Source organism: Dermacentor silvarum, chromosome 2 (genome assembly GCF_013339745.2).
Source record: "Dermacentor silvarum isolate Dsil-2018 chromosome 2, BIME_Dsil_1.4, whole genome shotgun sequence".
Classification (NCBI taxonomy): Eukaryota; Metazoa; Arthropoda; class Arachnida; order Ixodida; family Ixodidae; genus Dermacentor; species Dermacentor silvarum.
In genome coordinates, this window is record NC_051155.1 from 245,656,967 (window position 1) to 245,676,404 (window position 19,438).

At 46.6% G+C, this 19,438-nt stretch overlaps 2 protein-coding genes across 4 annotated transcripts in view; one reads left to right on the top strand and one right to left on the bottom strand.

Moving 5' to 3' along the window:
• Nucleotides 1-7,652, top strand: part of LOC119443030 (regulation of nuclear pre-mRNA domain-containing protein 2-like) — a 60,974-nt gene extending 53,322 nt beyond the window's left edge. For all 3 annotated transcript variants that reach the window (XM_049662550.1, XM_049662551.1, XM_049662552.1), the window contains 2 exons: nt 1,283-1,489; nt 5,082-7,652. In XM_049662550.1, coding sequence (XP_049518507.1) covers nt 1,283-1,489; nt 5,082-7,090 — 2,216 coding nt within the window. In that variant the 3' untranslated portion in view covers nt 7,091-7,652. The remainder of the gene's footprint in view (nt 1-1,282; nt 1,490-5,081) is intronic.
• A 9,272-nt stretch (nt 7,653-16,924) lies between these two features.
• LOC119443032 (39S ribosomal protein L44, mitochondrial) lies at nt 16,925-18,164 on the bottom strand. The gene has a single exon (XM_037708158.2). It carries the CDS (start codon nt 18,051-18,053, stop codon nt 17,031-17,033), a length of 1,023 nt encoding a protein of 340 aa, XP_037564086.1. The 5' UTR covers nt 18,054-18,164; the 3' UTR covers nt 16,925-17,030.
• Between the last annotated feature and the right edge of the window lie 1,274 nt (nt 18,165-19,438).

Genomic DNA, 19,438 nt, shown 5'->3' on the forward strand with positions numbered 1-19,438 from the left:
TCTCTGGGGCCGAAACTGGTGGCAGCACGTGTTGTCCAAATGAAGTGGGCACACCATAAATAAAGAAAATAATAGTTTGGACACCAACAGGGCAATTGAACCGGCTGCAGATATCAATTAACAAAACGGGAGGCAAAAATGAAACTTGCCGGCGGGTAACAGCTGATGTTCCCGGCTGATCTGCTGAAGTTTCCTCATCCGAACTAAACTCTGACGACGTGACATCGATGTCTGAGTCATCACTGCTTGAAAAGTCGAAAAGGACGCTTCTAGGATCGTCGGGATCAAGCAAAACTGCTTTCTTTTGAGCGCGCGTGGTAATGAATGTCAACGCTATCACGCCGCTCAAGTGCGCCTCCACCTTTGACCTCGCACACCCTTTAAAGATCCCCGCTGCACGGTAAAAATGTGAATTGCGTAGAAACAGAAACTCTACTTTGTAGTCAATCACCGAGATGGCGCTACAAGTCCAGGAGTGCAGAGTTTTCTTTTAAATAGGCGCTCAAAAACATCGGTCACCGGTGACCGATGCCTAGTGGCGTGGTAAGGAAAAAGAGTGGGAAGGGGCAATTGTTACGGGACACGGTGTGAATTCCTTAATTATACACACGTGCACCCGCCGCCTCCTAGCACAGTACAAGCTACGATACGCCTAATAAGTGTACTGGCAGGCCTTCATAGCTATTTTGGACGTGCCTGTGGCAGTTTGGGGGCAGTAAAAGACATGCATTTGTTTTTTTGGACCACCTGATTTTTCGGACGTTTTTGCAACCCCTAGGGAGTCCGAAAAATCAAACGTTGACTGTATTGGTACTTTTTGGTCATTCTCATGCATGGAGCAGGAGCTCTATTAATTCTTGATCGTTCACTGTCATGTGACAGTAGCATGATGGGTTTCTGTAGCAGTGAAAATCTATTGATGCACATTTAGTAACTACACAGCATGAAAACAGTGCTGACAGAAAGCCTGCCTGCACTAAGTTCTCATCGCTTCTGGCTGCACTGGCTCCAAAAGTCATATCTCCAGAAATCCCTAATGAAGAATACAGCTACGGCATGCTGAAGATAAGCTTATGATTGAAACGAAGTCTGCTGTCAGGGAAAAAATGATTCTTCTGGAAAGGTTGAGAAAGGAACTAGAATATTTGGCCTTGTCACTTTTAAACAGAGAAATAGGTGGTGCTCATATATGTCACATGCATGTTCAGAAATATCAACATGCTGGACATCCTTACCAATTTAAATGCCGTCTTTTGACACTGCAATGTCTATTTTGTTGAAGGTTCAGCACCTGCTACAGAGGAGGCTCCACTGACGGACAATGGTGCTGTCATTGATTCACCCTGCTCAGCGCCATCGCCCGGTTCAGCACCATCACCTGAGGGCTCACCTGTGGGACTGAGCCCCGTCGTCCCTGAAACTGGGGACTCTGGCACGACAAGCAATGCCACTGGCAATGCTGCAGCACTCAGCAGCTTCATGTCCCAAAGTGAGCAAATTCATTTGTCTTGCATGATACTGCTCACTTCGAATCTTCGCATAATATTTATGCAAAACCTGATCAACAGTAGTTGAGCAAAAGAATTCATGTCTTTGTCCTGATGAAGACAAGTCCCATTGGTGAAAAAGTTGACTCCAGCGCGTATTCCTTGTTCAACCATGGTTCATCACTTCATATTTCCATCCCCCACTGTACTTCGGTTCTGTGCAGACCTGATGTCACTTGCGTCCGTGGTACTCGATGAGTTTGGTGGCATTAGCTGACTTTGGAGTGCCATGCAAGTGCAAATATTAATTGTTGGACAGGTTCGATATTGAAGCTTCGCACAAGAAGTTCACAGGCACCTGACATATGAATAAAGATGGGATGTTTTGCTTTTCTTTTGCCTAAACATATACAGTATTTTTCCGCGTGTGACTCGCACCTATACTGTATTTACTCGCATAAAGAATGCACTTTTTTTTCCCGAAAAACATGTGCAAACCTATTTTTTTCCGCGGCCACCTCTAAATATGTCGCAGTTTCACCTGAAAGGCGAACCATCAATTGCAATGGCAAATGCCTAGACAGCTATACGAAGTAAGGGTAATAAACGCACCCTGAACTTGCTGCCGTGAAGTAGGAGAAACAGTACAATTCGGCGTCCGATATGGCGTCCGGCGAATACGATTGTATCGGACAGCGTATCGAACGCCGTGTAAACTTGCAAATTTAACCAGCATGGTGTCAGCGCGTACAGGCAAACATGAACCAATTACACTCGATGACTGCGGACACTCACTGTCAAAACGCTGGTGTGAGGAAGCGCGGTAGCAACAGCGAGCAAAGTGACCTTCATGCTGTGTATAGCTTTAACGCAAACTGAGTGGCGATAGCGGAGCACGCAGAGAGGTATAAGCCGCCGTTGCACCTAGACTCAGCCCCCGTGCAATGTGCAGTTGATGCGCAGCCATAAACGGTACGTTTCCTCCCCGCTTTCCTCCCTCAAACGCGGGTGACAGAGCCGCGATCGTCGGCACCGACGGCAAAAATGCACCTGGAGTGTCCATATGATTGCTATCGCAATAAAAGTAGGAGACACACAGTACAATTCGACGTCCGATACGGCGTCTGATACAATCGTACTTGCCGGACGCCATATCGGACGCCGAATCGTACTGTCTCTCCTACTTTACGGCAGCAATTTCAGGGTGCGTTTATTACGCGTGAGAAAAAAAAATCCATATTTTGACGACTGAAGTTAGGGGCGCGTTCATTATGGAAGTGCGTTCAATACGCAAGTAAATACGGTAATTGCAACAGCCTGGAAAGAAAAGAAACGTATATCCACACGGTAATGTATGGAAATAACTGTGTGCGTACAGCAATGCTCAAATCTTTGCGAAAACAGTCTCCATTCGTGGATTCACGACTTGTCCACGTCGTATCTTCAGCCAACAGCTCTGTTCCCCCATTCTTCAGCAATGTTGACAAGGCCGGATTCACACACTGGACGTTATCGGAGATGAACCTCTCACGTGATACATATCATAAGAAGCCAACAAACAATGACACCAAGGAAAACATAGGGGAAATTACTTGTACTTAATAATTGAATTAAAGAAATGATATAAATTAATGGAAATGAAAAGGATGAAAAAACAACTGGGTCCGCAGGTGGGGAACGAACCCACGTCTTCGCATTACGTGTGCGATGCTCTCACCATTGAGCTACCGCGGAGCCGTTTTGCCATCCACTTTCTGGGGTATTTATGTTTTACAACTAGAATTAACCCTGGGAGTGTTAGCCAGCGCCACCACTCACAAACCCAGGGGTGGATGTGGAACATCCTTTCTGCCGCAGGCGTCACGAGCACGTGATCTTTTTTTGGGTGATGGCAACTGGTCAATAAACCCACATATGCTACCTGAAGGCATCAATGTTGCCGGATTCGAGCCCTCGTTATGTTATGAATGACAAGTAAGGGAACTGAGGGGCCCGATTTTTATTATCATATCATAAGAAGCCAACAAACAATGACACCAAGGAAAGCATAGGGGAAATTACTTGTACTTAGTAATTGAATTAAAGAAATGATAAATTAATGGAAATGATAACGAATGAAAAAACAACTGTCCGCAGGTGGGGAACGAACCCACGTCTTCGCATTAAGCGTGCGATGCTTTTACCATTGAGCTACCGCAGAGCCGTTTTTCATTTCCATGTTGTCAAATGTTGTCAACTGGCCAGGTGTTTCACTACGACTGACCAGCAGCGCCAGGAACAGATCCGGGACGACCACTCTCCTGTCACTACTTTCCTTCCCGGAACACTTGTATGGTTCTACGTACCACTCCATGCTCCTCGTCTGTCTCCAAAACTGCTCCTTAAGTATTACGGGCACTACCGCGTGGTCGAGCGCACATCTCCTGTTAACGAAATCATTGAGCCTCTTACGCCACCTGCCTATCTCTGCCTCAGTGGGCGCAATATCGTTCACGTAGGCCGCCTCAAGTCCTACTACGGCCCTCCTGTGCCCACCCCTTAGATAGCCAGGATGGCTCATGCTTATTCCGTGGGGACAATCGTAATGAAGGATAGGAGGACAGCCCAAGCGCAAGCAGGATTGCCAACGCAGTGCGCGAGACAGTGCTCTACCTGAACCAGTGCTCTTTGCTGCGGACCTTTCTGGATTCACAGTATACGTCTAAAAACCTGCAACTAGAAACAATGCATAATGGCTACCGAAATTTTGTACGCAGTACCACATTATGCTCAATTTCTCAGACGTCACGTGACGTGTATGCAATGTTGCAACTTTACAACAGAAATGAAAGCCATGACCAATTAACCTCTTGTCGCCTGTCACCTTGCATTTGTGCAATTTTAAAACGAAGCTTTCTGTGCGGCTTCCGTCCTCATTTTCATGCTGTTTTTGTTGGACTGTGTGGAGAGCAGCCAGCAGATAGCATCTTCCCAGTGCGGGCGATACTATGAGCCGCAGCGGCGAAGTGTGCGCAAAAGCTTCGCAGGCTTCACTTCATACCGCCACAGATACAAAGATATTGTTGATGTGGCATGATACACTGTGTCTTTGGTCGCCAGCTCTCAAATTCAACAATTTTTTTTTATTTAAATTCATTTTTTTGCAACTGTCTAATAATAAAGAAAATTTTATGGCATGTAAGAAAAATTTGTCGACTGCATATTTGCATAAAAGGTTGAATTTCAAAATAACAAAATTTCGATATAACAAAGCAAACTGCCTATTTTACCAACTCCGTTATATTGAGGTTTAACTGTATTCATGCACTAGCCCTGTTTAAACTTTCGCTGTAATGTTGGTTAGTATTGCCGAGAACTTCACAAACCACATACTGTGGGCTATTCTTGTACTCAATAATTTGACTTGTAAACATTGACACTGAACTTGATACACTTATTTGACGTGGATTGGAGATAGCTAAGCAATGGTTATGGGCAGGATAGATGAAACTTCTATTAGTCGAACCTGTGCCATTTTGAGACATAGTTGTGTCACAATCCTTTTCTCTTTTCCTTTGAATTGTTTAAATAAAAATGTATTTTCTTTCCTAACAGGTCCAACGGTACTCTCATCGTGGCTAGATGCTTTCAACCAAGAATTCCAGGAGAACAAGGCTTCACCCACAGTAGTGAATACGTCGGCCCTTGCTGCTGCTATTCCAGCACAAAGCACACTTGAGAGCCGACTCTCAAATCTGATGCAAAGCATGGGTCACATACCTGGTGGGCTGTTCTCGTCTACAAGCTCTGCTAGCAACACACCCAAACAGGCCGACTCGCCTCCTTACTCATCAGCAGTCTTTCGGCCTGCAGCTGCAGTGTCCGAGGTCCACAGTGGCAACACACCCCTGAAGGATGAGAACAGTGGACAAGGGACGCCTGTGCTTGATGAGAATTCTGCGAGGAAGGCCGCATCGCTCATGGACTCTGACATGCGGGTTCATGCGATTAAGCCCACCACACCACAAGATTCTCCAGATGCAAGGATAAGCACTGCCTTTGGGTCCAGGATACCAAGTCTTGCAAGTCCAAATGCCTGGATGCAGGTGTCACCGAAAGCAGGCAGCAGCAACGCAGCAGCGTCACAGAGCACACCTGCACTAGCACCTCCGCCGATCCCACCTGCCCTGCAGGCCTACCTGGAGCCAATCAAAACTGTGACGGGGGCAGCTCACAGAAGTGTTGCAGCAGCTCCGAAGGGAAGGTCAGAGACACCACCATCGCCGTCTGCAGACTACCTTATTCCAGTCGCCGAAAACTTTGACGTGACAGACATGGAACTCGATGATGACGGCTCTGGTGACGATGAGCATGCAGAAGGCCTGCACCGCAAAAAACTGAGCAATCTCATCACCCTAGTCCAACCACAGGTGAGCCCTGCTGCCGAAACTACTTCACCTGGCCCCACACGCATTGAGAGAAATGAAGACTCTAGACCACAGCTGGATACATCTGCCCAGCCTGCAGTTATGACATCGTCCACATCAAAACTTACTCCCTCATTGGCTAGTCAAGGTGACACAAGGCATATGCGCAATCCTTCCCCCGATCTCATAAAGCAAGACCTTGTCCTGGATTTTCCTGCGCAAGATACGCCATCAGAGCCTCACCGGCGTGAATCAACTGACTTTACCACAAGGGAGTCATCCGAGTTTAGTCTTCTTGACTCGCTTGATTTTGACACCCGAAAATCTACAATTGATTTTGACACTCGAAAATCTACACTTGATTTTGACGCCCGAAAATCTACGGTTGATTTTGACACCCGAAAATCTACACTTGATTTTGACGCCCGAAAATCTACAGTTGATTTTGACACCCGAAAATCTACACTTGATTTTGACACCCGAAAATCTACACTTGATTTTGACTCCCGAAAATCTACACTTGATTTTGATGCCCGAAAATCTACAGTTGATTTTGACACCCGAAAATCTACAGTTGATTTTGACTCCCGAAAATCTACAGAGTTTCGCCTCCATGAGTCCTCTGATTACACAACAAGAGAACGCTCCGAATTTCGAGTGCGCGAGTCGTCATCATCGTCAGAATTTCGAGTGCGAGAGTCACCGTCATCAGAGTACAGGATAAATGAACCACCATCGTCAGAATTTCGCATCCAGGATTCGTCTTCCGAGTTCCGGATTCAAGATTCTCCATCTTCATCAGAATTTCAAGTGCATGACTCCTTTTCCTCAGACTTCCATGCAACACCTGCAAAGATTGAGACTGTCCAAATGCGCTCTTCGCTGGACCGGTCACCAACCGCGGGGCCCATGGAAGAGCGGGGCATGTGGGAGCGGGGTGATTACTACTCTCCTCGGACGCCACATCATCAGCCGCAGCAGCAGCAGCAACAAGCCATGAGCAATGGTGGCAACCGCATGCGTGGCAGAGGCAGTGGTTACTATGGCTATGAAATGCGTGGCAGACCGGTGGACCGTTTTCACGAAGGCTACGGTGCCTATGAGTCTGAGTGGCGTGGAGGCAGGCCCCCTAGCCCACGATATCGGCACTACGGTGGGCAGGCACGTGGTGCGCCCTATTTCCAGCCAAGATACTGAGCAGGACATGGCGTGTGACGCTCTGAACACTGTCGTTGTTTTTCTTTGGTTTGGTGTACATAGCACATAGAAAGTGAGCAGGTCAGTCCTGCAATCGTCGAGCCTGTGGCATCATTGTCTAGTCCCTCGAGTTTCACCGAGGGATGCGTTTGGAGCAAGCTGCAGAGACCATATGCGGCACACAGCTGTTTCATAGAGAAAGGGAAAGACTTTGGCATGAGTACACATTTGACACACGAAGTGCTTCATGCCCACATCGAAGTTTGCAGCATGTAAATGAAGATTGTCACGAGCTGATTCGTCTGGCACTGGGGTGTCTTCTTTTCATCAGCACACCTATGCTTATTTCACAGCACGATGTGTGAGTTACAAAGGATGCATTCATTTTCAGCAACACATTGTTGAGACGAGACGTAGCTTTTGGCTCACCATCTGCTGCCACATTCATCACCACCGTCATGTCATACTTGTGCAATTCAGTTGCATACAGAGTACAATTCTGAAAGGTAACCGAGGCATGCACTTTGTGTCCGGATGAGAATACAGTTTTCTTTCCAGTTTCTGTTGGTGGTCTTTCTTGAAAATATACTATGCACATCCACTGCTCATGTCATAGTGAATATGCACATCACTGCTCACATCACATGGCCCCTGGGTCCTTCCAAGCTGCTGCGCAGCTTTTAACCCAGGGGCCGTTCCCCATGTGGAAGAAATAAAAGCAATTCAATAAAATACACAGAAGGCTTCATTTACTGCTGAAACTTGATATGCACTCTAAAAAAATGTTTACACCCTTTAGAGCATATCTTGCCCCAACTCTGTAGTCTCTACTATCCTGTCAAGAATGCTCTATCACATGGATAATGCACATGCCATTCATGACCTGGAAGTACCAGGTGTGCAGTGTTTAAGAAAGAAAAGGCACGCAAATAAATTACGAGTATTGTTAGGCGATGAAATAAGCCCCAAAGGGTGGAAACAGGGGCGGATCCAGGTTTTTTCTGAAGGGGGGGGGGGGGGGGGGGAGTCAGCTTCTGTCACTGATGATGATGATAGTAGCCTTTCTTATTTACCGAAATTCACTGTTTCCGCTCACGACAAACCCGCGTTTTATACGGCTAGTGCAACACCTGTAGCCCGCCGTGGTGGCTCAGTCAGTTCAGGCGTGGCGCTGCTGAGCACGAGATCGCGGGATCGAATCCCGGCCGCGGCGGCCGCATTTCGATGGAGGCGAAATGCAAAAACGCCCGCGTGCTTGCGTTGTAGTGCACGTTAAAGAAACCCAGGTGGTCAAAATTAATCCGGAGCCTTCCACTATGGCGTGCCTCATAATCAGAACTGGTTTTGGCACGTGAAACCCCATAAAGAGGAAGAAGGCCTGTAGAGAAGCCAGGTATCGGTTTCTGCGAGCTTATAGGAAAAGGACGTTACCCAATACAGCCATGTGCATGGCGGCTGTGCCTGATAATACAGGGTGTTCAAAACTAAGCATATGGTTTCTTAAAATTAGGCACTGGGAGGCACGCGAAGACCACCGGTACAAATAAGTTATGTAGCCAGGGGGCAACAAAGTGAGACGATAATTATCGCTGTCAGCAGCCCAATTAACTAAAATTGAATAATTATTTTTGTCGACTGCAGTACGTGGGTATGTTTGTATTGAAAACTTCGTGGCAGTGGTGTCGCACAGTATCAGCCGGAAGAATTCTTCTAGCGTGTCCGTGCTCCGAGATATCCGACTCCAAATTTCAATTGTCGTACTGCACAGAGTTATCGAGTCGACGCGAGAGCGGTTTATGCTTTGTGTTGCTGTGGAAGGGAGGCATTTTGAACATTTTTAGGGCATTCACATCTTGATGGGTGAAGTGTTGTCATGAGATTTGTGCATGACAACACCAGTATGAAATATTCGTTAGCATAGCTAAAAAAAGTTTCTGCTGTTGATGGTGCCGTTGTTGCTCTTGATTTCAATAAAACTTACCATACTTGGAAATCAGCAGTCACTTTATTTGCGTAGCCCAGGCAAGGACCATGCCCGGTCGCCTAGTCACCATTACGCGCACGCACTGCCCTCCGGCTTCTCCGCTCGCGCCATTATCTCGGCATGGCAGCTGCCGCCATCTTTACAGGCTGCGCGGTCGCGTGTTACGAAGGCGGTTAGGGGTTCTTCAATTTTTTTTCATTTCGCCAGCCGTGAGGGGAAGGGGGACATTTGTTATTGTGGGGTTTAGAAAAAGAAAATAAAATATTTACCCCCGCCTGCACCACAAATATAACAGGCTTGGGGAATGGGGACAGTTATTATCTTTGCCAATGCCTCCACCCCTTTGTCAGACTAAACGCCTCACGCAACAGCCGCGCCACATCAGGGAGGAGCTTTGCGCCGATCCTCACTCTCTAGCATGCGTAATCGTGCGAACGACAATTAAAATGTGGAGTTGGATATCTCGAATTCTTCCAAGTGAAACTGTGTAGAGACACGACTGCCTCTAACTTTTGAATACAAACATACACACTTACTGCAGTCAATAAAAAGTTAATTATTCAATTTTAGTTAATTCGGCTGCTAACAGCAATAATTATCATCTCACTTTGTGCCCCCTGGCCACATAACTTATTTGCACGGATGGTCTCCACGTGCCTCCCAGTGCCTAATTTTAAAAAAACCATAAAGCTTAACTTTGAACACCCGGTATATCTATAGCCTGTATTGTTTCTTAAAATAAAATTTGGGATGATCTGTTGCAGGTTCGTTATAAATGCGTAAGCACGCGTCCTTTTTTGGAGTTCTATTAATAGGGACACCTTGATTTCCTTAAGAAGATTCTTGTGTCTGGCTGAGACACCTTCGTTTGCTTTGGAGGACTAACTCCCCTATTCCCAAACAGCCCTCGACTCGAAGCTCTTCCTCCACTCCGCATTGTTGAGCACAGCGCTGCCTCTCGACTGATAAAGACGCCACAATTCTAAAGAATTCCCGTGAATGATCATGAAGCTCAGTGACCACTTCTTTGAAGGGATGGCGGTGCTATCTTTCCTCTTAAGTCGAGGTGTTGTGTTGACTAGAGGAACGTTCTTGAATACGGGCGTAACGCCTCGCTCCAACGCGGCAACCACTACGCTGGGTGTTTACGATATGCGAATCACCGCGTATGAAGACTCACGACGCTACCTTCAAGAAGAACGATGTGGCGTATTAGCCGAGAGCGCGAGCCAGCGTCTTCATGTTTTGTTTCCCACTCGACGTCATCCTTTTACACAAGGCGCGCATCTGCTCCCGTTTCTCTAACCGCACGACGCCATCCCAGGCCCGCGTGCTGGCGTTGGCCGCTGACGTCACGCTCCCGCGAGAACGCTTCGCCCCGCTCCGCGAGAACGCCCACTCAGATAAAAGGATCCGGCGGGTTTGAGCCTCCTATGCTTAATGTACGACAATAAAACTGCGAAGTTACAATGAAAAACTTGTAGCATACGAACGGTACTGTGCTCGTGCTGGATATTGTCAACGTGTAACTGTGATCACAGTTAAAAAAAGTTGCCTATACGCAACTAGTTCTTAGTTTAGGTGTTAGTGGTTATTATTTATATATAAACACTTCAGCGAGAGATCTCTTTCATTAAGCAGGTTGGTCGCGGAACCGATGACACCCCGAGGGGGAACTAAGTTAATCAGGCGCGAAGGCGCTCGTGCGCACATCGGCGTGCTTGGCAAAAGGGACGTCCCCTCGTTCATTCGACGCTCCCTGCTCGGTCTTGCGGCGCCGACCGGCGGCGCATTGTTCTCCACGCCGGCCGGCGCCGACGCCGAAAATCCGTCGGAAATCCGTTCCTTGTGGTTGGGCCTTTAGGCACGGCCGGCGCCAGGAGGTCCAAGGTGTTCATGAGAAAAAATAACTATGGCAACTTCGCGACATCACACCCCTACGGAATATAACTAAGCTCGTGAGCGAGCTAGCTTTATTTCTACATGGCTGCTACCACTGGTACTCGCGAAAAAATACTTTTGAAGAATGCTGGTGGCCATATTTTTTTGCGACAGGGCCATCCCCCTGTGAGCGAGGGGGCGATGCACAAATCTGAGGGGGGGGGGGGGGGGGGGTCAGGACATCCGGACGTCCCCCCTGGATCCGCGCCTGGGTGGAAACTTTATTAAATGTGAACCCCCATTATAACGAAGTAATGTGAGGGTTTTGTTGTAAGTGGTGTTTTGTTAAGAGTAGAGAGGCCCTAAAGGAGCCTTAGTAATGCTGAAGGCTCACTACAACAGTGCTGTAATTTGTGCTACAACAGTGCTGTAAACAAAGGTAACCGAGGCATGCTAGATTGTGTCAGCATGACTGGCAGGATTCTGCTCACGCTCCTGAAGGAGTTGCCATGACACGGTGGAGTTTCCTTTGCAGCGCCCTTTGCGTCTCCATGTTGATACGGCAACAAATCAAATTATGGGCTCCCAAAACAGCACAAGGGCTATGAAGAGCGCTGTAGTGGAAAGCTCTGGATTAATTCCGACCACCTGCGGTTCTTCAATGTGCACCTATGTCTGTGTACACAAACTGTTTTTTTTTTTTTTTTTTTGCCTTTCTTGGAATGTGGCCACCACAGCTAGGAATCAAACCCGCTACCTTGTGCTTAGCAGCAGAATGCCATAGCCACTTATTCACCACAGCAGGGCAGCTTGATATGAAGAAAAGCAAAGTGTCGCCATGTGCGTTGCACTGAGCGTTCCTATTCAGAGTCTTGCTTTAAACTGCTATCAAGTGAAATCCAGCACAACTCCACTTTGAATAATATGAGCTAAAACGCATGCACTGCAGTCTGTATATCATGGAAAACTTCAAATGAAGTGAATTTTTTAATATATGGCAATTTTCTTAAAGTGAGGGTTTGCTGTATTTATATGCTTAGGCCAGTTTGCTTGTTTTATTGCAGTCACCGAAATCTGCCGTTTATGTACAGTGGAATCTCGATGATGCGAATCTCAAGGGGTCACGGAAAATATTCGTATTAGTCGAAATTCGTATCATCGAAACAATTAAAACTAGCTAAATTATGGGGGGATGAGATCATCAGATCGCGAAAATCGCGAGAAAAATTTATTTTTGAAAACAACGCGTTTCGGTATCTGCAACGCCTAATCTACGCTGTATCAAAATGGTTTGGCTGAAAACGCGCTAAAAGTGGCTGAAAAAGATGAATATATTCGTCAGTGCGCAGGGCGAGAAAACAGCTTTAAATCGCGCAAAATCACCGCAATTCACGGAGACATATCTCGTATTTCCCGCCACCGAGCGCCGCCATCTTGGTATCGTTCGAAAGCTCAAAGTTTCGCCGTTCCGCTTCTGAATTCGTCCGTCGTCGCCATCTTGTAACAAACGCGCAAACTCAAAAGAAGCACGGGTCTGCGATAGGTAGTCGCACGCACACTACGATGAAAGCGGCCTTCGATTGGCTGCCGTGCTGAAAGGCGTCTCTCCATTGGTTGCTGCTGTGGCAGGGGCAAGATGGCGACCGCAGATGTCTGCTTCGTAAACCACGCCGGCGTCTTCACTTGACACGCAGAATTCGCATTACTGAGAGCTCCCAGGTTAGTGATGGATCGTCGCTCGTTGGAGAAAAAATTTTGGACGAGGCACGCCTTCGGAATGCGGAAGCGTAAGCCTCCTATGGCAAGAAAAATACGGCGATAAGTGGGAGAAGCGGAGGAGCACCCGACTGAACGTGCCGCGCTACCTCGCACCGTGGATTACGTGCCGCGCTATCTTGCACCGTGCGACTCCGGCAGCGAAACCGACAATCGCCCTGTGCCATCGGCACCGATAACGCAGTCTACGGAAGACGCGCCAACGGAGGCTCCCGCGCCTCGGCGTACTGCCGCGCGAATCAGCCGAGATCGTATCTCGGTAGACATAGCTCGCTGCGACTAGGCAAAATGGCGCAAACACAAAGAACGCGGCCCGAAGCACAGCAGCCACTCCGTCCGATGGGCGGCCGCCGAAAAGCAGGAAAAGCACGAAAGCAAGAAAAGCGCCACCGCTTCAAATTCTTCGCGCCCAGTCGCGGCCTCCGCCCTGTCCGGCGCCGCGTCCGCGCCTCCGCACCAAAAGAGAAAGGGAGAAATCGGGTGACTGCGCGCTGTTCTCTTTCTCGGCCGTCGGTGGGGCGGCGTTTATTCGTATCAACCGACGCGGGTCGAAAATCGATTCGTAACAACCGTACTCTAGCACGTTGCAAAGTAATGGGGCTTGGCCGGGACCACGGAAAATTCGTATCATCCGGAAATTCGTATTAGGCGTGATCGTATCATCGAGATTCCACTGTAGTCATATGCATTGAAAAAAAATATATCATGGTCCCAAAATTACCCTTTTAATACTCAGGTCCATATTACGTGCCATGCTTTTTAATAATGTACATACAGACACTCTTAGGAACCAGATATTCTTGTTTAAATAATATGAAGTATAATAAAATGTGGTACAAAACAGAATTATGAATTATTCTACAAATGTATATATATCTACAGGGAACAACGTGTTTAGAATGACCAACCAACCACTGGTACCATAGAAAAGAGAAGAAAGAGTGTGACAGTATACACATATCCAGGACATCAAAGCTATGAACTAATTATGTCTACTTGCACCAGCACCTGCAAAAATGCAAAACAGCTAAATTCAAAACATTGGCATGTTTTGACTACTCAAGCTAATGAATGCCCTTCAGCAGTTTTTGGCTACATTGATCATCCCTGAGATCCCTGATAACCCCATATGTCAAAATTGTAACATGAACGAATTGGCAACACAAGACCACATTCTTTGGGGATGTAGGGGTTTTCCTCCCCCAAATACGCTCTTGCCAGCCCCCTCCAAACTTACCTGGGAGACCTTACTTAGGACTGCCGCCGATCTCAGGGAACAACTAAAAATCGTCACTTGGGCCGAGGGAGTCGCCCCCAACAGGGGCCACCCTGAGACCCCTCCATGATTTGCAATAAAGATGTTGTAACCACCACCACCACCTGATCATCCCAACAGTTTGAATAAAGTGATTCCCAGATGCATGAAAACGGCTCCAAACAAATATGTTAGATTTATTTCAATTTGCCAATGGCATAAATTATCAGTTTAAATTATATCCATTATTTCAAAGTAATAAAGCCTGAGAAAAAATTTCAAGATGAGCAGTGTTTTGAGATAAGCAAGAATTGCAGTGTAGTGACCTCGCACCAAAAATTACGGAACTTTAAGTAAACAATTGGGCAGCTGCTGTTTGCGGTTAAAAAGCCTATATATGTGCTGCACAGCATGCCATTATATTGAAAGATTTTCTGCGCTGTCTGGCAAGAACACTACTGGGGTGTTGCAAGTCCGGACTACACTCTGACATGCTTTATCAAGTATAAATGAATATACAATAGCCTGGCAAGGTAATGAGTTCGTTAGTGGTATAGTAGGCCTGTTGAAGCTGTATCTGGTGTCTTTATCTAGGCCAAGTAGTCGATGGGGACCTGGATCATGATAAAGTTTCGAGAAGAACATTAATGGGTTATAAGGGTTGAGTTCTGGCCTTGTTGGTACAACATATTTTCTTGTGCTTAATGCATAAATTTGAGATGAATCAGAAGTCTAGACACGCACAAGCTTTGGTAAGCTAGAAAAGACGCAACCAAAATACTGGTGGTGACTCTGCCTCGAGGTTCAACGAGCAGCTCGATGTGATGTCATAATACAATTTTGATGGAGTTCCCTCGGACCTTGTTATAAAAATTGACTACATTGTATTATTCTAATAGATCGAAAGACTGAACCTATTAAGTTTCAAAAGCTTTCATTGAGCCACAACAGTCCAAATATGAAAAAAATACTATGAAATCTGTGACTACACTGACATGCCGGCACTGGCGAAATTAATGTGCGAAATTAAGAAATGATACTTTGACCTTCTTTTCATCTCCTAATATTAACGAAAATAAAATTTAGAAACAATACTTTGTCAACCTATACTGATTTAATGTTTCTCTTTAGTGTTCCTTTAACATTAAATGTGTGTGCTGCCATACAAACATGGCAAAAGAAAAAAAAACTAAAAAATAACCATTCAGTAAATAAGAGGAGGGTGAGAGAAAAAGGGCTGCAGAAAGATTGTTTGAAAAACCCTTTCCCTTCCAGTAAACCTTTCCATCCTTTTGTGACGTTTATCGAAGGTCGAGTCCTTGCTGTTTGCCAGGCATATAACAAAATTCAGAGCGATAAGCAGAGCCTCATTTCCAGACATCAGTATTAGCGATAACCTTGGCCGCCGAGATTTCTCATGAAATGTATGGGAGACCTAAGCCACGGTCATTAAACTTCGCCGGATTTTAATAAAGTTTTTTCCAATGTATGCTAAAGCACTTGCCTGATGACATTTAAGGCAAATCTGGAGCTGGAAAAGTCAGTGGTCCGAATTTAAAAAACATAATTGCTCATCAATGCAACCGTGGTTTGTGCCATGATCGAATTGAAGCATTCCATGATTGCATGGTAGTTTTGCTGTCCTTTTAACATTCATTTTTGGTAAAGCTTGCCCTTCTTAGCACAGACTTTCAGTGGGATATCATCAGCCTATTTTATGTCCACTGCGGCATGAAGACCTCCCAGCGATCTTCAGTTATCCCTATTCTGTGCTAGCCGATTCCACGTTATGCCTGCAAACTTCCCAATTTCATCGCCCCATCTAATTTTCGACTTGGCTTACTTTACCTTGGCACCCATTCTGCAACACTAACAGACCACAGGTTATTTTCTTTATGCATTACATGGCCTGCTAAGCTCCATTCCCCCCCCCCCCCCCTTATGTCAACTAGGATATTGCCTGCCCTCATTTGCTCTCTAATGCACTTTATTATCGATTATTTACTTTTATACTGTTGAATCCAGATATATCGAACCCACATATAACAAATTATTGTCTATGTCGAACAAGAGCAAAATCCCCTTGAAAATGTTTGTATATAACTTTTACTTTATATGTCAAACTTTTTTTGTGATCCCCTTCAGATTCGATATATCTGGGTTTGACTGTATAGCTAACGTTGAACAGCAAGGATTAACAGGCAATTTATAAATTATGACTTTTTTAGTGACTTTGCCGTTGCAAATATTGACTGCTTCAGCAACTTGTCTGTATCTTCTTCTTTCTGCGGTTTTACGTGCCAAAACTAGTTCTGATTATGAGGCACGCCGTAGTGGAGGGCTCCGGAGTAATTTTGACCACCTGGGGTTCTTTAATGTGCACTGTTAAACTTGCTCGAAGCAAGTATCCCTTTGGCATCCCTTCATAATCGGGAAAACTTGCAGCAGGTTTGAAGACCGACAAGCGAAACATTTTTGCAAGCAGCATTATTCGTAAAAGTTTGCACATTTGTAAGATCATAAGCCCAAATTAAGTTTACGAAAAATTCATACTTGGCAGGTGTGCGTTTCACAAGCTCTTAAATGTAGTGCAATCAGCTTGTGAACCCAGTAGGCCTCACCAATTGTCAAAGCGAGAGATTGGCTGTGGAGCTCTTGGTAAGCTAAAGTACTACATGCACAGGTCTAGTGTGCTTCAATCCAAGTCAAATGTGCACAGGTTGGCGCGAGAACGGAGAAATGTGAAGGGTGGGTAAAGAGCGCCACTCGTGTTGCTATCAGATATGCTGCGTTTCACATAAATTTTATACTAATCCAAATTAAAAAAAAAAAAGAAAGCCTTCGTGCCTGCTCATCAAGGTTTGGCATTACTATCATGGCTAGCCAACTTCTGGTGGGGTGCAGACAGCCAAAGCAAGACCACAGTCAACTCTAAACGACATGCTTCGGGTACATTTATTGAACAGTAAACAATTCCAGGCAAATTTACAAGCTGAAATATACACACTACACGAATAGTATTTTTTCCCCCACACAACGAAGCGTCATGGCGTTGCCGCTGCAGTTGAGCTCGGCTGCGTTGTTTGGTCGCGTCTCAACGTAAGATTTTTCTCGTTCATGGGCAAGGCATTTCTATCGTGAGACAATCCAAAGAAACGGCGGAGTGCGTCTCGAGCCGCCATTTCTTTGGCTATGGTCAGCGTCTCGCCGACGCTACAGCCCAGAAACTGCTTGTCGGAGTAAAGCCCGACGCAGAAACTGGCTTCAAGAGTGTTCCTCCCGGACTCCCAGAGCAACCTCGGTTCCGCGGGAGCCCTACCGGAATTTTGTAGCACGGCGGCCAGCCTCTCGTGAGGGTCGGGAATTTCCCACAGCTCGCACACATCCTTGCCTATCAGCTGCGTGAGCACAAAGTCTCGCACAAATAGCTGCGCCCGTTCTACTCCGCAGTCTTCCAGCAATCCCCCAATTAAAGCCATGAACACATTGGCCAGCGTGCTTTCCTCCGGTGGAAAGTCCGCGCACATGATCAAGTCCGCAGTGCCGATGCTACTCGAAATGTGCGACAGTACGGTGTCCGATAACAAATAGCTTTGTAAGGCCTCGACGCCGTCCGGAGGAAGGCTGGGAAAAGTTTGCACAATGTAGTTTTGTGTGTAACTCTTGCAAAAGTCGTAACCAGCCGCAGATAGATCGGTGTTCGGCGTTAAGCCTATGTCGGCGCCGGCGTTCTCCGGTTGCATGCCTAGTTCCTCCCGCTGTTGCTTTTCCCGTTCCAGGTAAGATGCTTGCACAAAGGCAATCCGAAGCGTGCTGTCGGACCAGCTTTCGCCCAGGCGCCTGGCGAAGGCATACATTTCCGCGTCGTAGTTCCATTCCATACGAACGGAGCGATGCCGCAGGGGCTCCGGGCCTTCTCTTTTCCGACGAGCTTTCATCTCCATCAGCACAGCTGGGAGCGATCGCTTGTATCCGCATACCTGAGCAAACCTAGGCGCGGACTGCGATCGCAGAAGTGGCAGAGCGCAAGGTGCAGTCCTCAATACGAAACGTGCCATGCACTCCATTTTCGCGCAAACTTCGAAGACTTTGCTGCACACCAGCCAGTACACGACGCACACATTTAACACGAGCGCATTGCACGATTCCAATGCCTCCGAGCTTAACTTTGGCTCGTCTTGGCTCGTCCATAGAGAAAGGAATTCATTTCTTTCTCTATGGCTCGTCTTTGTACTGCCCTAGCGGATGGATGGATGGATGGATGAGGCTAAACCCTTTAAACCGGGCGGTGGCATATGCCACCTAGCCATGACTATTAACATATTTTGTACTTGGTGGTGGGTGAAATTTCACCCCTGCCTTGATTTTATCCACCAATCAGATAACCTCTGTTTGGTTATTTCTACCCGCTTAAAGTCTATTTTGCCTTCACTGTCCCTAAACCCCAATGCTTTGAAAAAATCAGCCCCGTTGCCTTGCACTGTAGGGTTAAGCACTTTACAGAGAGGTATAAGGTGTTCAGCCGTTTCCTCTTCTCCACACGCACAGCACAACGTGTCTATACCTTGGTACTTGACTCGGTACATCTTAGTCCGCAATACTCCCGTCCTGGCTTCAAACAACAAAGAGCTTCCCCTAGAATTATCGTAGATATTTTCCTTGGCAATTTCTTGCTTGAAAGTTCGGTATGTGCCCAGTGCTGATTTCGTCTGCATCCCTGTTTTCCACAGACCCCTCTCTGTTTCCTTAACCCTTTTCTTAACCGCTGTTTCCTGGATTGCACCCCTCCTGCAGTCCAAATATTTTATTGACAATTTTCTGGTCAGCTTCCTGCATTTTGTATCAACATTCCTCATGTACAAATAACTGAAAACTCTCCTTGCCCACCGCTTTTCTGCCATTTCTCTCAATCGCTCCTCAAATTCTATCTTGCTGCTGGCTTCCCTGCCCTCGAATGACGTCCATCCCATGTCATCCTGTACCCCCTGATTTGGTGTATTTCCATGTGCTCCCAGAGTTTGGCGCTGAGCCGTGCTCCCTCAAGGGCTGCAGAAGATAGCGTCAACCATAGAGTTTCTAAATAAAAAATATGAAACTCTATGGCGTCAACCTTTCCCTTTCCCTCAAGAACCACTTATCATCATCATCCCAGAGCCAGTCTACCTACCCCTCGCTGCTTAACTAGGGTGGCTTAACTAGCCACCCTAGCGTAACTTCCAACTAGAGTGTGCTACTCTACTTCCAACCTTGCTCGAACCTCTGATATCATGCACAGGACCGCATTGCCGAAAGTCAAACTAGGGACCATCACCCCTTTCCAAATCCCTCTCACCACTTCATACCTATCAAAAAAAAAAAAAAAAAAAATATGCCCTATTTTTCATCACAGCTGCATTTCTGTTACCTTTAGCCGTCACATCAGTTCTGCCAACGCCTATATTATAGGAGGCGT

What these genes read in the sequence shown, in the direction of transcription:
- LOC119443032 (XM_037708158.2), bottom strand. Translation starts at nt 18,053, where the DNA reads ATGGAGTGCATGGCACGTTTCGTATTGAGGACTGCACCTTGCGCTCTG.